The 17369-nt window shown below is 47.6% G+C and overlaps 1 protein-coding gene across 1 annotated transcript in view; it reads right to left on the reverse strand.

The window, feature by feature from the left end:
- The window catches only part of LOC140402556 (acidic phospholipase A2 E-like), a 71003-nt gene extending 53949 nt beyond the window's left edge, over nucleotides 1-17054 (reverse strand). Inside the window, exon 1 of the mRNA XM_072490406.1 lies at nucleotides 16818-17054. Within this exon, the coding sequence (XP_072346507.1) occupies nucleotides 16818-16860 (43 nt within the window). The 5' untranslated portion in view covers nucleotides 16861-17054. The remainder of the gene's footprint in view (nucleotides 1-16817) is intronic.
- Between the last annotated feature and the right edge of the window lie 315 nt (nucleotides 17055-17369).

Consider the following 17369-nt stretch of genomic DNA (forward strand, 5'->3'; position numbering starts at 1 on the left):
CCCTGTGGTACGCCACTGGTAACTGGGATCCAGGCTGAATATTTGCCATCCACCACCACTCTCTGACTTCTATCGGTTAGCCAGTTCGTTATCCAACTGGTCAAATTTCCCACTATCCCATGCCTCCTTACTTTCTGCAGAAGCCTACCATGGGGAACCTTATCAAATGCCTTACTAAAATCCATGTACACTACATCCACTGCTTTACCTTCATCCACATGCTTGGTCACCTCCTCGAAAAATTCAATAAGACTTGTAAGGCAAGACCTACCCCTCACAAATCCGTGCTGACTATCCCTAATCAAGCAGTGTCTTTCCAGATGCTCAGAAATCCTATCTTTCAGTACCCTTTCCATGACTTTGCCTACCACCAAAGTAAGACTAACTGGCCTGTAATTCCCAGGGTTATCCCTAGTCCCTTTTTTGATCAGGGGCACGACATTCGCCACTCTCCAATCCCCTGGTACCACCCCTGTTGACAGTGAGGACGAAAAGATAATTGCCAACGGCTCTGCAATTTCATCTCTAGCTTCCCATAGAATCCTTGGATATATCCCGTCAGGCCCGGGGGACTTTTCTATCCTCAAGTTTTTCAAAATGCCCAACACATCTTCCTTCCTAACAAGTATTTCCTCGAGCTTACCAGTCTGTTTCACACTGTCCTCTCCAACAATATTGCCCCTCTCATTTGTAAATACAGAAGAAAAGTATTCGTTCAAGACCTCTCCTATCTCTTCAGACTCAATACACAATCTCCCGCTACTGTCCTTGATCGGACCTACCCTCGCTCTAGTCATTCTCATATTTCTCACATATGTGTAAAAGGCCTTGGGGTTTTCTTTGATCCTACCCGCCAAAGATTGTTCATGCCCTCTCTTAGCTCTCCTAATCCCTTTCTTCAGTTCCCTCCTGGCTATCTTGTATCCCTCCAATGCCCTGTCTGAACCTTGTTTCCTAAGCCTTACATAAGTCTCCTTTTTCCTCTTAACAAGACATTCAACCTCTCTTGTCAACCATGGTTCCCTCACTCGACCATCTCTTCCCTGCCTGACAGGGACATACATTTCAAGGACACGTAGTACCTGTTCCTTGAACAAGTTCCACATTTCACTTGTGTCCTTCCCTGACAGCCTATGTTCCCAACTTATGCACTTCAATTCTTGTCTGATAACATCGTATTTACCCTTCCCCCAATTGTAAACCTTGCCCTGTTGAACGCACCTATCCCTCTCCATTACTAAAGTGAAAGTCACAGAATTGTGGTCACTATCTCCTCTAAACCTTGCCCCTCGCACTTTAAACCTATGCCCCCTAGTAATTGACCCCTCTACCCTGGGAAAAAGTCTCTGACTATCCACTCTGTCTATGTCCCCCATAATTTTGTAGACCTCGATCAGGTCGCCCCTCAACCTCCATCGTTCCAGTGAGAACAAACCGAGTTTAATCAACCGCTCATCATAGCTAATGCCCTCCATACCAGGCAACATTCTGGTAAACCTCTTCTGCATCCCTTCTAAAGCCTCCACATCCTTCTGGTAGTGTGGCGACCAGATTTGAACACTATACTCCAACTGTGACCAAACTAAGGTTCCATACAGCAGCAACATGACTTGCCAGTTCTTATACTCAATGCCCCGGCCAATGAAGGCAAGCATGCCGTATGCCTTCTTGACTACCTTCTCCACCTGTGTTGCCCCTTTCAATGACCTGTGGACCTGTACACCTAGATCTCTTTGACTTTCAATACTCTTGAGGGTTCTACCGTTCACTATATATTACCTACCGACATAAGACCTTCCAAAATGCATTACCTCATAGTTGTTTGATTAAACTCCATCTGCCATCGCTCTGCCCAAGTGTCCAAACAATCTAAATCCTGCTGTATCCTCTGACAGTCCTCATTGCTATCCGCAATTCCTCCAACCTTTGTGTCGTCCGCAAACTTACTAATCAGACCAGTTACATTTTCCTCCAAATCATTTATATAGACGACGAACAGCAAAGGTCCCAGCACCGACCCCTGCGGAACACCACTAGAAACAGACCTCCAATCAGAAAAGCATCCTTCCATTGTTACTCTCTGCCTCTATGACCGAGCCAGTTCTGTATCCATCTTGCCAGCTCACCCCTGATCCCGTGTGACTTCACCTTTTGTACCAGTCTGCCATGTGGGACCTTGTCAAAGGCCTTACTGAAGTTCATATCGACAACATCCACTGCCTTACCGGTATCAATCATCTTTGTCACCTCCTCGAAAAACTCTATCAAGTTTGTGAGACACGATCTCCCCTTCACAAAACCGTGCTGCCTCTCACTAATACGTCCATTTGCTTCCAAGTGGGAGTGGATCCTGTCTCGAAGAATTCTCTCCAATAATTTCCCTACCACTGACCGAAGGCTCATCGGCCTGTAGTTCCCTGGATTATCCTTGCTACCTTTCTTAAACAAAGGAACAACATTGGCTATTCTCCAATCATCCGGGACATCACCTGAAGACAGTGAGGATCCAAAGATTTCTGTCAAGGCCTCAGAAATTTCCTCTCTTGTCTCCTTCAGTATTCTGGGGTAGATCCCGTCAGGCCCTGGGGACTTGTCTCCCTTAATATTTTTCAAGACACCCAACACCTCGTCTTTTTGGATCTCAATGTGACCCAGGCTATCTACACACTCTTCTCCAGACTCAACACCCACCAATTCCTTCTCTTTGGTGACTACTGATGCAAAGTATTCATTTAGTACCTCGCCCATTTCCTCTGGCTCCACACATAGGTTCCCTCCCCTGTCTTTTAGTGGCCTAACCCTTTCCCTGGCTACCCTCTTGCTTTTTATGTACGTGTGAGGCACGATCAATTTGACTGGAGACGAAGTTGAATGCAAACTGAGGCTTTATTAGTATCTGATGTGCGGCCTCCCACAGCAGCTGGCGAAATGGCTGCGGGCTGGAGGACACGCATATTTATAACCCACCTCCTGGGCGGAGCTAGCATGCAGGGGCCACAGGTGAACCTGTAGTGCAGGATCTACCGTACAACCTCTAATATCAGAACACTGTGGTTTACCACAACATGTAAAAATCCTTGGGATTTTCCTGAACCCTATTTGCCAATGCCTTTTTGTGACCCCTTTTAGCCCTCCTGACTCCTTGCTTAAGTTCCTTCCTACTTTCCTTATATTCCACACAGGCTTCGTCTGTTCCCAACCTTCTGTCCCTGACAAATGCCTCCTTTTTCTTTTTGACGAGGCCTACAATATCTCTTGTTATCCAAGGTTCCTGAAGTTTGCCGTATTTATCCTTCTTCCTCACAGGAACATGCCAGTCCTGAATTCCTTTCAACTGACATTTGAAAGCCTCCCACATGTCAGATGTTGATTTACCCTCAAACATCTGCCCACAATCTAGGTTCTTCAGTTCCCGCCTAATATTGTTATAAATAGCCTTCCCCCAATTTAGCACTTTCATCCCAAGACCACTCTTATCCTTGTCCACCAGCCCTTTAAAACTTACTGAATTGTGGTCACTGTTCCCGAAATGCTCCCCTACTGAAACTTCTACCACCTGGCCGCGCTCATTCCCCAATACCAGGTCCAGTACAGCCCCTTGTTGGACGATCTACATATTGCTTTAAGAAGCCCTCCTGGATGCTCCTTACAAACTCTGTCCCGCCCAAGCCCCTCGCACTAAGTGAGTCCCAGTCAATTTTGGGGAAGTTAAAGTCTCCCATCACAACAACCCTGTTGCCTTTACTCCTTTCAAAAATCTGTCTACCTATCTGCTCCTCTATCTCCCATTGGCTGTTGGGTGGCCTGTAGTAAACCCCCAACATTGTGACTGCACCCTCCTTATTCCTGATCTCCCAGAAAGCCTCGCTGCCCTCTGAGGTGTCCTCCCACAGTACAGCTGTGATATTCTCCCTAACCAGTATGTTATGGACCAGGGTTTAGAGAACCCCAAAGTGTATCATGGAGTTCACCTGACCCACAACTTTTAATAGACTGTGGTATGGGGAGCACACGGCCCACTCTACAGGTGTGGTACAGCAGAAATTTCAGCGGGAGCAGAGTGCAGGGGCCTGTCGGGAGGTGAGTTTTTGATTTAAAAACACTTACCTTACAGGAGCAGTCCTTAGAATTTCGGCGGGAGCAGAGTGCAGGGGCCTGTCGGGAGGTGAGTTTTTGATTTAAAAATACTTACCTTGCAGGAGCAGTCCTTAGAATTTCGGAAGAGCAGTCCTTAGAATTTCACGGGAGCAGAGTGCAGGGGCCTGTCGGGAGGTGAGTTTTTGATTTAAAAAACACTTACCTGGTCCCGATTCTGTTCTTCTTTTATTTTTTTTATATTAGGCGGGAACCGGAAGTTCGACCCGCGGACTTCTGGGAAGGTACCCCCCCCCCCCCCCCCACCCCCCGCCCCCCCCCCGCAATAAATTCTGGTGGAGAGGAAACCCAAGACACTACACGTGTAGTGTCTCCCACCCGCCCTCCTCCTCTAACCTAATAATAAGACCCATTGGTGTGAGGTAAGTGCCATATTATATTATTTTTTTTTAAAAATGTATTTATTAACCAGAACTTGGCTGGAAGTTAGAGGGATGGCAGGGAAGGGAGTGCAATGTTCCTCCTGCAGGATGTTTGAGGTGAGGGATGCCGTTAGTGTCCCTGCTGATTTTACCTGCAGGAAGTGCTGCCATCTCCAGCTCCTCCAAGACCGAGTTAGGGAACTGGAGCTGGAGTTGGATGAAGTTTGGATCATTCGGGAGGCAGAGGGGGTCATAGATAGCAGCTTCAGGGAATTAGTTACACCAAAGATTGGAGATAGATGGGTAACTGTAAGAGGGACTGGGAAGAAGCAGTCAGTGCAGGGATCCCCTGCGGTCGTTCCCCTGAGTAACAAGTATACCGCTTTGGATACTTGTGGGGGGGGGGACTTACCAGGGGTAAGCCATGGGGTACGGGCCTCTGGCACGGAGTCTGTCCCTGTTGCTCAGAAGGGAAGGGGGGAGAGGAGCAGAGCATTAGTAATTGGGGACTCGATAGTCAGAGGCACAGATAGGAGATTTTGTGGGAGCGAGAGAGACTCACGTTTGGTATGTTGCCTCCCAGGTGCAAGGGTACGTGATGTCTCGGATCGTGTTTTCCGGGTCCTTAAGGGGGAGGGGGAGCAGCCCCAAGTCGTGGTCCACATTGGCACTAACGACATAGGTAGGAAAGGGGACAAGGATGTCAGGCAGGCTTTCAGGGAGCTAGGATGGAAGCTCAGAACGAGAACAAACAGAGTTGTGATCTCTGGGTTGTTGCCAGTGCCACGTGATAATGAGATGAGGAATAGGGAGAGAGAGCAATTAAACACGTGGCTACAGGGATGGTGCAGGCGGGAGGGATTCCGATTTCTGGATAACTGGGGCTCTTTCTGGGGAAGGTGGGACCTCTACAGACAGGATGGTCTACATCTGAACCTGAGGGGCACAAATATCCTGGGGGGGAGATTTGTTAGTGCTCTTTGGGGGGGTTTAAACTAATGCAGCAGGGGCATGGGAACCTGGATTGTAGTTTTAGGGTACGGGAGATTGAGAGTATAGAGGTCAGGAGCACAGATTTGACTTCGCAGGAGGGGGCCAGTGTTCAGGTAGGTGGTTTAAAGTGTGTCTACTTCAATGCCAGGAGTATACGAAATAAGGTAGGGGAACTGGCAGCATGGGTTGGTACCTGGGACTTCGATGTTGTGGCCATTTCGGAGACATGGATAGAGCAGGGACAGGAATGGTTGTTGCAGGTTCCGGGGTTTAGGTGTTTTAGTAAGCTCAGAGAAGGAGGCAAAAGAGGGGGAGGTGTGGCGCTGCTAGTCAAGAACAGTATTACGGTGGCGGAGATGATGCTAGATGGGGACTCTTCTTCCGAGGTAGTATGGGCTGAGGTTAGAAACAGGAATAGAGAGGTCACCCTTCTGGGAGTTTTCTAACGGCCTCCTAATAGATCTAGGGATGTAGATGAAAGGATGGCGAAGATGATTCTGGATAAGAGCGAAAGTAACAGGGTAGTTATTATGGGAGACTTTAACTTTCCAAATATTGACTGGAAAAGATATAGTTCGAGTACATTAGATGGGTCGTTTTTTGTACAATGTGTGCAGGAGGGTTTCCTGACACAATATGTTGACAGGCCAACAAGAGGCGAGGCCACATTGCATTTGATTTTGGCTAATGAACCAGGCCAGGTGTTAGATTTGGAGGTAGGTGAGCACTTTGGGGACAGTGACCACAATTCGGTGACGTTTACGTTAGTGATGGAAAGGGATAAGTATACCCCGCAGGGCAAGTGTTATAGCTGGGGGAAGGGCAATTATGATGCCATTAGACATGACTTGGGTGGGGTAGGTTGGAGAATTAGGCTGCAAGTGTTGGGCACACTGGATATGTGGAGCTTGTTCAAGGAAAAGCTACTGCGTGTTCTTGATAAGTACGTACCGGTCAGGCAGGGAGGAAGGCATCGAGCGAGGGAACCGGGGTTTACCAAAGAAGTGGAATCTCTTGTTAAGAGGAAGAAGGAGGCCTATGTGAAGTTGAGGTGTGAAGTTTCAGTTGGGACGATGGATAGTTACAAGGTAGCGAGGAAGGATCTAAAGAAAGAGCTAAGATGAGCAAGGAGGGGACATGAGAAGTATTTGGCAGGTAAGATCAAGGAAAACCCAAAAGCTTTCTATAGGTATGTCAGGAATAAAAGAATGACTCGGGTAAGAGTAGGGCCAGTCAAGGACAGGGATGGGAAGTTGTGTGTGGAGTCTGAAGAGATAGGCGAGATACTAAATGAATATTTTTCGTCAGTATTCACTCAGGATAAAGAGAATGTTGTGGAGGAGAATGCTGATATCCAGGCTATTAGAATAGATGGCATTGAGGTACGTAGGGAAGAGGTGTTGGCAATTCTGGACAGGCTGAAAATAGATAAGTCCCCGGGGCCTGATGGGATTTATCCTAGGATTCTCTGGGAAGCCAGGGAAGAGATTGCTGAGGCTTTGACTTTGAGTTTTATGTCATCATTGGCTACAGGAATAGTGCCAGAGGACTGGAGGATAGCAAATGTGGTCCCTTTGTTCAAGAAGGGGAGTAGAGACAACCCAGGCAACTATAGACCGGTGAGCCTCGCGTCTGTTGTGGGTAAAGTCTTGGAGGGGATTATAAGAGACAAGATTTATAATCATCTAGATAGGAATAATATGATTAGAGATAGTCAGCATGGCTTTGTGAAGGGTAGGTCATGCCTCACAAACCTTATCGAGTTCTTTGAGAAGGTGACTGAACAGGTAGACGAGGTAGAGCAGTTGATGTGGTGTATATGGATTTCAGTAAAGCGTTTGATAAGGTTCCCCATGGTAGGCTATTGCATAAAATACGGAGGCTGGGGATTGAGGGTGATTTAGAGATGTGGATCAGAAATTGGCTAGCTGAAAGAAGACAGAGGGTGGTGGTTGATGGGAAATGTTCAGAATGGAGTTCAGTTACAAGTGGTGTACCACAAGGATCTGTTCTGGGGCCGTTGCTGTTTGTCATTTTTATAAATGACCTAGAGGAGGGTGCAGAAGGGTGGGTGAGTAAATTTGCAGACGACACTAAAGTTGGTGGTGTTGTCGACAGTGCGGAAGGATGTTGCAGGTTACAGAGGGACATAGATAAGCTGCAGAGCTGGGCTGAGAGGTGGCAAATGGAGTTTAATGTAGAGAAGTGTGAGGTGATTCACTTTGGAAGGAATAACAGGAATGCGGAATATTTGGCTAATGGTAAAATTCTTGGAAGTGTGGATAAGCAGAGGGATACATAGATCCCTGAAAGTTGCCACCCAGGTTGATAGGGTTGTGAAGAAGGCCTATGGTGTGTTGGCCTTTATTGGTAGCGGGATTGAGTTCCAGAGTCATGAGGTCATGTTGCAGCTGTACAGAACTCTGGTATGGCCGCATTTGGAGTATTGCGTGCAGTTCTGGTCACCTCATTATAGGAAGGACGTGGAAGCTTTGGAATGGGTGCAGAGGAGATTTACCAGGATGTTGCCTGGTATGGAGGGAAAATCTTATGAGGAAAGGCTGATGGACTTGAGGTTGTTTTCGTTAGAGAGAAGAAGGTTAAGAGGAGACTTAATGGAGGCATACAAAATGATCAGAGGGTTAGATAGGGTGGACAGTGAGAGCCTTCTCCCGCGGATGGAAATGGCTAGCACGAGGGGACATAGCTTTAAACTGAGGGGTAATAGATATTGGACAGAGGTCAGATGTAGATTCTTTACGCAAAGAGTGGTGAGGCCGTGGAATGCCCTACCTGCAACAGTAGTGAACTCACCAACATTGAGGGCATTTAAAAGTTTATTGGATAAGCATATGGATGCTAATGGCATAGTGTAGGTTGGATGGCTTTTGTTTTTTGACTTCCCATGTCGGTGCAACATCGTGGGCCAAAGGGCCTGGACTGCACTGTATCGTTCTATGTTCTATGTTCTAAATGGAAAAGTATTTCTTAAAGCAAAACAATGTTTATTCTATGAACTCAAGTTAAACCTTTTAAAACATACAGTGAACATCTGAGCAACACAGAACATAGAACATTACAGCGCAGGACAGGCGCTTCGACCCTCAATGTTGCGCCGACCTGTGAAACCACTCTATAGCCCATCTACATTATTCCCTTATCGTCCATATGTCTATCCAATGACCATTTGAATGCCCTTAGTGTTGGCAAGTCCACTTCTGTTAAAGGCAGGGCTATCCACGCCCTTACTACTCTCTGAGTAAAGAACCTACCTCTGACATCTGTCCTATATCTATCTCCCCCTCAACTTAAAGCTATGTCCCCTCGTGCTAGACATCACCATGGAGAGGAAAAAGGCTCTCACTGTCCACCCTATCCAATCCTCTGATCATCTTGTATGCCTCAATTAAGTCACCTCTTAACATTCTTCTCTCTAACGAAAACAGCCTCAAGTCCCTCAGACTTTCCTCATAAGATCTTCCCTCCATACCAGGCAACATTCTGGTAAATCTCCTCTGCACCCTTTCCGATGCTTCCACATCCTTCCGATAATTCGGCGACCAGAATTGCACGCAAGACTCCAAATTCGGCCGCACCAGAGTGTTGTATAGCTGCAACATGACCTCATGGCTCCGAAACTCAATCCCTCTACCAATAAAAGCTAACACACCGTACGCCTTCTTAACAACCCTCTCAACCTGGGTGGCAACTTTCAGGTATCTATATACATGGACACCGAGATCTCTCTGCTCATCCACACTGCCAAGAATCTTACCATTAGCCCAGTACTCTGTCTTCCTGTTATTCCTTCCAAAATGAATCACCTCACACTTTTCTGCATTAAACTCCATTTACCACCTCTCAGCCCAGCGCTGCAGCTTATCTATGTCCCTCTGTAACTTGTACATCCTTCCGCACTGTCCACAACTCCACCGACTTTAGTGTCATCTGCAAATTTACTCACCCATCCTTCTACGCCCTCCTCCAGGTCATTTATAAAAATGACAAACAGCAGTGGCCCCAAAACAGATCCTTGTGGTACACCAATGGTAACTGGACTCCAGTCTGAACATTTCCCATCAACCACCACACTTTGTCTTCTTCCAGCTAGCCAATTTCTGATCCAAACTGCTAAATCATCCTGAATCACATGCCTCTGTATTTTCTGCAGTAGCCTACCATGGGGAACCTTATCAAACGCTTTTCTGAAGTCCATTTACACCACATCAACTGCTTTACCCTCATCCACCTGTTTGGTCACCTTCTCAAAGAACTCAAGAAGGTTTGTGAGGCACGACCTACCCTTCACAAAACCGTGTTGACTATCTCTAATCAAATTATTCCTTTCCAGATGATTATACATCCTATCTCTGATAAACCTTTCCAAGATTTTGCCCACAACAGAAGTAAGGCTCACTGGTCTATAGTTACCGGGTTGTCTCTATTCCCCTTCTTGAACACGGGGACTACATTTGCTATCCTCCAGTCTTCTGGCATTATTCCTGGAGACAAAGATGATTTTAAGATCAAAGACAAAGGCTCAGCAATCTCCTCCCTAGCTTCCTAGAGAATCCTAGGATAAATCCCATCCGGCTCAGGGGATTTATCTATTTTTACACTTTCCAGAATTGCTAACACCTCCTCCTTATGAACGTAACAGCCTCCCCGAACAGGCGCCAGAGTGTGGCGACTAGGGGCTTTTCACAGTAACTTCATTTGAAGCCGACTTGTGACAATAAGCGATTTTCATTTTTCATTCTAGTCTAGTAGTCTGAATCTCAGTAGTCTCCTCGACAACATTGTCTTTTTCCTGTGTGAATACTGATGAAAAATATTCATTTAGCACGTCTCCTATCTCCTCGGACTCCAAGCACAACTTCCCACTACTGTCCTTGACTGGCCCTACTCGTTCCCTCGTCATTCGTTTATTCCTGACATATCTATAGAAAGCTTTAGGGTTATCCTTGATCCTACCTGCCAAAGACTTCTCATGTCCCCTCCTGGCTCTTCTTAGCTCTCTCTTTAGGTCCTCCCTAGCTAACTTGTAACTCTTGAGCGCCCTAACTGAACCTTCATGTCTCATCTTTACATAAGCCTCCTTCGTCCTCTTGACAAGTGTTTTGACTGCTTTAGTAAACCACGGTTCCCTTGCTCGACCACTTCCTCCCTGCCTGACATGTTACTTGTCGAGGACACGCAGTAGCTGTTCCTTGAACAAGCTCTACATTTCCATTGTGCCCATCCCCTGCAGTTTTCCTCTCCATCTGATGCAGCCTAAGTCTTGCCTCATCGCATCATAATTGCCTTTCCCCAAGATATAACTCTTGTCCTGCGGTATATACCTACCCCTTTCCATCACTAAAGTAAACATAATCAAATTGTGGTCACTATCACCAAAGTGCTCACCTATCTCCAAATCTAACACCTGTCCTGGTTCATTACCCAGTACCAAATCCAATATGGCCTCGCCTCTCATTGGCCTATCTACATACTGTGTCAGGAAACCCTCCTGCACACATTGGACAAAAACGGACCCATCTAAAGTATTCGAACTATAGCGTTTCCAGTCAATAGTTGGGAAGTTAAAGTCCCCCATAACAACTACCATGTTGCTTTCGCTCCTATCCAGTATCATCTTTGCAATCCTTTCCTCTACATCTCTGGAACTTTTCGGAGGTCTATAGAAAACCCCTTTCCTGTTTCTAACCTCAGCCCATACTACCTCAGTAGACGAGTCCTCATCAAACGTCCTTTCTGCCACCGTAATACTGTCCTTGACTAACAATGCCACCCCTCCCCGTCTTTTACCACCTTCCCTGAGCTTACTGAAATATCTAAACCCCGGCACCTGCAACAACCATTCCTGTCCCTGCTCTGTCCATGTCTCCGAAATGGCCACAACATCGAAGACCCAGGTACCAACCCATGCCGCAAGTTCACCCACCTTATTCCGGATGCTCCTGGCATTGAAGAAGACACACTTTAAACCACCTTCCTGCCTGCGGATACACTCCTGCAACTTTGAAACCTTACTCATGACCTCACTACTCTCAACTTCCTGTATACTGGAGCTACAATTCAGGTTCCCAAGCCCCTGCTGAACTAGTTTAAACCCTCCCGAAGAGCATTAGCAAATTTCCCCCCCAGGATATTGGTACCCCTCTAGTCCAGGTGTAGGCCATCCTGTTTGTAGAGGTCTCACTGACCCCAGAATGAGCCCCAATTATCCAGAAATCTGAAACCCTCCCTCCTGCACCATCCCTGTAGCCACGTGTTCAACTCCTCTCTCTCCCTATTCCCCATCTCGCTATCGCGTGGCACGGGTAACAACCCAGAGATAATAACTCTGTTGTTCATCGTCTAAGTTTTCACCCTAGCTCCCTGAATTCCTGCCTTACATCTCTATCCCTTTTCCTACCTATGTCGTTGGTACCAACGAGGACCACGACTTGGGGCTGCTCCCCCTCGCCCTTAAGGATCCCGAAAACACGATCCGATACATCACGCACCCTGGCACCTGGGAGGCAACACACCAACCGCGAGTCTCTCTCGTTCCCACAAAATCTCCTATCTATCCCCCTAACTATGGAGTCTCCAATGACTAATTCTCTACTCCTCGCCCCCCTTCCCTTCTGAGCAACAGGGACAGACTCTGTGCCAGAGACCTGTACCCCATGGCTTAACCCTGGTAAGTTCCCCCCCCCCGCAACAGTATCCAAAGCGGTATACTTGTTACTAAGGGGAACGGCCACAGGGGATCCCTGTACTGACTGCTTCCTCCCAGCCCCTCTCACCATCACCCATCTATCTTTATTCTTCGGAGTAACTACATCCCTGAAGCTTCTATCTATGACTAACTCTGCCTCCCGAATGATCCGAAGTTCATCCAACTCCAGCTCCAGTTCCCTAACGCGGTTTCTGAGGAGCTGGAGATGGGTGCACTTCCCACAGATGAAAACAGCAGGGACACTGACGGTGTCCCTCACCTCAAACATTCTGCAGGAGGAACATTGCACTGCCTTCCCTGCCGTCCCCTCTGGATAAAAAAAAATAAAAAGAAAGAGCTTACCTGTTATTCACTCCCCTTCTCAGCAAGCACTCACTCAGCAACCTCTACGCCCCGCACGATAACACCTGAGGGAAAATAAAAGAAAAAATACTTACCAGTCACCAGCCAATCCCTTACCTGCAGGCTGTAACGTCACGGTTCAACTTATTTTTACTTCTAATGAAATGAAATGAAAATCGCTTATTGTCACAAGTAGGCTTCAAATGAAGTTACTGTGAAAAGCCCCTAGTCGTCACATTCCGGCGCTGTTCAGGGAGGCTGTTATGGAAATCGAACCATGCTGCTGGCCTGCCTCGGTCTGCTTTCAAAGCCAACAATTTAGCCCTGTGCTCTACCTGTCCTCGAGATTTCTTCTTGATCATTACGGCGGTTGTTTTATTTTTGGTTAGAGGAGGGGGAAGGGAGGGATACACTGAAGAAGTTTCGCGTTTAAGTGTCACTTGATAACAGCTCCTCCACAAACCACCTTCAAGTTTGGATATATGCAAATTTCCCCTACAACAGCCAATCAGCAGCTCCACTCTACTGCCCTCTTCTGGATGCTTGTCTTCACCTGAACAGCTCGGGTCAGATGCCCAGGTACACGTCAAGTTAGGGTGAGCACACGGACATATGCAAATTTCTCCTGCAACAGCCAATCAGCAGCTCCACCCCACTGCCCTCTGCTGGATGCTTGTCTTCACTTGAACAACTAGGGTCTCTTGCTCAGGCACACCTTCAAGTTAGGGTAAGCACACGGACATATGCAAATTTCCCCCGCAACAGCCAATCAGCAACTCCGCTCTACTGCCCTCTGCTGGATATTAATTCAACCATTAATTCAAATACAACTGCCAAAGCCTACAACACTAAGTAAACCTTTAAGCTTTCCTTTTTAACATCCATACGACTTAAAAACAAAACCTTTATCAGAAGCACATCAGGTTAAAGTCACTACTGAAAACATTTATAATTCTGAATTCACCAAATGATCAAGAGATAGACTTTTGATGGCAGAGAGAACAGCAGTACACCTGCCCTGTCTGGCTTCAGCTCCAACACTGAAAACGAAACTAAAACAGTCCCTGCAGTCTGCTCAAAAACAAAAGTAAAAAACTGACAGACAGCCCAGCTCCACCCACACTCTGACATCACTGCAGTAGTAAACACCCATTTCTTAAATGTACTCTCACGATAGATATTTTTATACACACACATTTATAAACACCCATTTCTTAAAGGTACTCTCACATGACAAGTAGCGGAACCCCTCCACCCCTGTTACATCCCCCTCTAGCCCACCTGAAACATCTAAATCCTGGAACCTTTAGCTGCCAATCCTGTCCTTCCCTCAACCAGGTCTCTGCAATGGCAACAACATCATAGTTCCATGTACTAATCCAAGCTCTAAATTCATACTTATTGCATTAAAACATATGTCCTTCAGGCCACCAGTCCCACTGTTTTCAGCAACATCTCCCTGTCTGCTCTTCCTCAGAGCCAAACTGGCCCTATTCCCTAGTTCTCCTTCAATGTTTGAACCTTCTGATCTATTGCTCCGATACCCACCCGCCTGCCATACTAGTTTAAACCCTCCGGTGTGACACTAGCAAACCTTGCGGCCAGGATATGTATGCCTCTCCAGTTTAGATGCAACCCGTCCTTCTTATACAGGTCACACCTGCCCCAGAAGAGCTCCCAGTGGTCCAGATAACGGAAACCCTCCCTCCTACACCAGCTGTTTAGCCACTTGTTTAGCTGCTCTATCTTCCTATTTCTAGCCTCACTGGCACGTGGTACAGGGAGTAATCCCAAGATTACAACCCTAGAGGTCCTGTCTTTTAACTTTCTGCCCAGCTCCCTGAACCCCTGCTGCAGGACCTCATCCCCTTTTCTGCCTATGTCGTTAGTACCAATATGTACCGCAACCTCTATCTGTTTGCCCTCCCCTTTCAGGATGCCCGCTACCCATTCTGAGACATCCTGGACCCTGGCACCAGGTGGGCAACATTCCATCCTGGAGTCTCTTTCACATCCACAGAAGCACCTATCTGTGCCCCTGACTATCGAGTCCCCTATGACTATTGCTCTTCTGCGCTTAGACCCTCCCTGCTGAACATCAGAGCCAGCCGTGATGCCACTGCTCTGGCTGCTGCTGTTTTCCCCTGATAGGCTATTCCCCCCAACAGTATCCAAAGCCGTATACCTGTTCGAGAGGGGGATAACCACAGGGGATTCCTGCACTAACTGCCTGCCCCTTCTGGTGGTCACCCATCTCGCTGCCTGTCCGGATCTGTTCCACACCAGGCTCCTCCCATCCCTCTTCCTCTCACACTTGCAGCGTAACTTTCCATTCCTTTTGCCCTCATGTACTTACTGAGCTTCCCCTCAAAGCCGTCAATAATATTCACATCAAACATTCCCTGGGGTAGTGAGTTTCACTATCTGACCATCAAACATTCCCACGACAGGTACAGCACGGGGTCAGATACAGAGTAAAGCTCCCTCTACACTGTCCCCACCAAACACTCCCAGGACAGGTACAGCACGGGGTTAGATACAGAGTAAAGCTTCCTCTACACTGTTCCCATCAAACACTCCCAGGACAGGTACAGCACGGGGTTAGATACAGAGTAAAGCTCCCTCTACACTGTCCCCATCAAACACTCCCAGGACAGGTACAGCACGGGGTTAGATACAGAGTAAAGCTCCCTCTACACTGTCCCCATCAAACACTCCCAGGACAGGTACAGCACGGGGTTAGATACAGAGTAAAGCTCCCTCTACACTGTCCCCATCAAACACTCCCAGGACAGGTACAGCACGGGGTTAGATACAGAGTAAAGCTCCCTCTACACTGTCCCCAACAAACACTCCCAGGACAGGTACAGCACGGGGTTAGATACAAAGTAAAGCTCCCTCTACACTGTCCCCATCAAACACTCCCAGGACAGGTACTGCACGGGGTTAGATACAGAGTAAAGCTCCCTAAAACTATCCCCATCAAACACTCCCAGGACAGGTACAGCACGGGGTTAGATACAGAGTAAAGCTCCCTCTACACTGTCCCCATCAAACACTCCCAGGGCATGTACAGCACGGGGTTAGATACAGAGTAAAGCACCCTCTACACTGTCCCCATCAAACACTCTCAGGACAGGTACAGCACGGGGTTAGATACAGAGTGAAGCTCCCTCTACACTGTCCCCATCAAACACTCCCAGGACAGGTACAGCACGGGGTTAGATACAGAGTAAAGCTCCCTAAAACTATCCCCATCAAACACTCCCAGGACAGGTACAGCACGGGGTTAGATACAGAGTAAAGCTCCCTCTACACTGTCCCCATCAAACACTCCCAGGGCATGTACAGCACGGGGTTAGATACAGAGTAAAGCACCCTCTACACTGTCCCCATCAAACACTCTCAGGACAGGTACAGCACGGGGTTAGATACAGAGTGAAGCTCCCTCTACACTGTCCCCATCAAACACTCCCAGGACAGGTACAGCACGGGGTTAGATACAGAGTAAAGCTCCCTCTACACTGTCCCCATCAAACACTCCCAGGACAGGTACAGCACGGGGTTAGATACAGAGTAAAGCTCCCTCTACACTGTCCCCATCAAACACTCCCAGGACAGGTATAGCACGGGGTTAGATACAGAGTAAAGCTCCCTCTACACTGTCCCCATCAAACACTCCCAGGACAGGTACAGCACGGAGTTAGATACAGAGTAAAGGTCCCTCTACACTGTCCCCATCAAACACTCCCAGGACAGGTACAGCACAGGGTTAGATACAGAGTAAAGCTCCCTCTACACTGTCCCCAACAAACACTCCCAGGACAGGTACAGCACGGGGTAAGATACAGAGTAAAGCTCCCTCTACACTGTCCCCATCAAACACTCCCAGGACAGGTACAGCACGGGGTTAGATACAGAGTAAAGCACCCTCTACACTGTCCCCATCAAACACTCTCAGGACAGGTACAGCACGGGGTTAGATACAGAGTGAAGCTCCCTCTACACTGTCCCCATCAAACACTCCCAGGACAGGTACAGCACGGGGTTAGATACAGAGTAAAGGTCCCTCTACACTGTCCCCATCAAACACTCCCAGGACAGGTATTCACATTTCTTTTAACTTCTTTCTCATTGACAATTCTCTGTTCTGAATTACCCCAGTTTTGGGTGCTGCCTCACTTGCTGTTCCCCCCACTCCTACAGCACATCCCTGAGGTCTCCAGTTGATCACTTACCTCCGAGCACGATGAGGATGGCAGTGAGTTTCGGGGACTCCATGACTTCTCGTTTCCTCCGAGTGATCGATGTTTGTCTCTCCGTGGCTCTGCCTCTTTTATTCGGCTCTCGGGGTGGTTACAACCCAGATTAGCTCAGCAAATGCAAATAGGGTGAAGAATCCTCGGCTGCTGATTCAGATATTTTGCTGTTGTCCAACAGGTGAGAGGTTTGAGGAACCTGTTATTCTGGTGCGGGGCTTGTAGGCTTGGATTCTCTGAGCAAAATACTGAGAAGTGAAGACATCTAAAAAGTGTCACTTTATAGGTTGCACTCAGCTATCAGCACTCAGACCGAGTCACTCAGCTGTAAGTCCAGCACAATTCCCACTCCAATTTATTCAGTCACAATGATCAGATTAATGATCTCCCTCATCTATCGGAGTGTGAATTTACTGACCGAGTTGTGTCGCTCTGCGTCCCAGTAAATGTGTCCCAGGAAAGGTCCCTATTTTACTAGAGTTAGATTCCTGAGAAAACATGTGTTGGGTTGTTGGATTTGGTCAGCTTTGT

This window comes from Scyliorhinus torazame, chromosome 25, assembly GCF_047496885.1.
Source record: "Scyliorhinus torazame isolate Kashiwa2021f chromosome 25, sScyTor2.1, whole genome shotgun sequence".
NCBI lineage: Eukaryota > Metazoa > Chordata > Chondrichthyes > Carcharhiniformes > Scyliorhinidae > Scyliorhinus > Scyliorhinus torazame.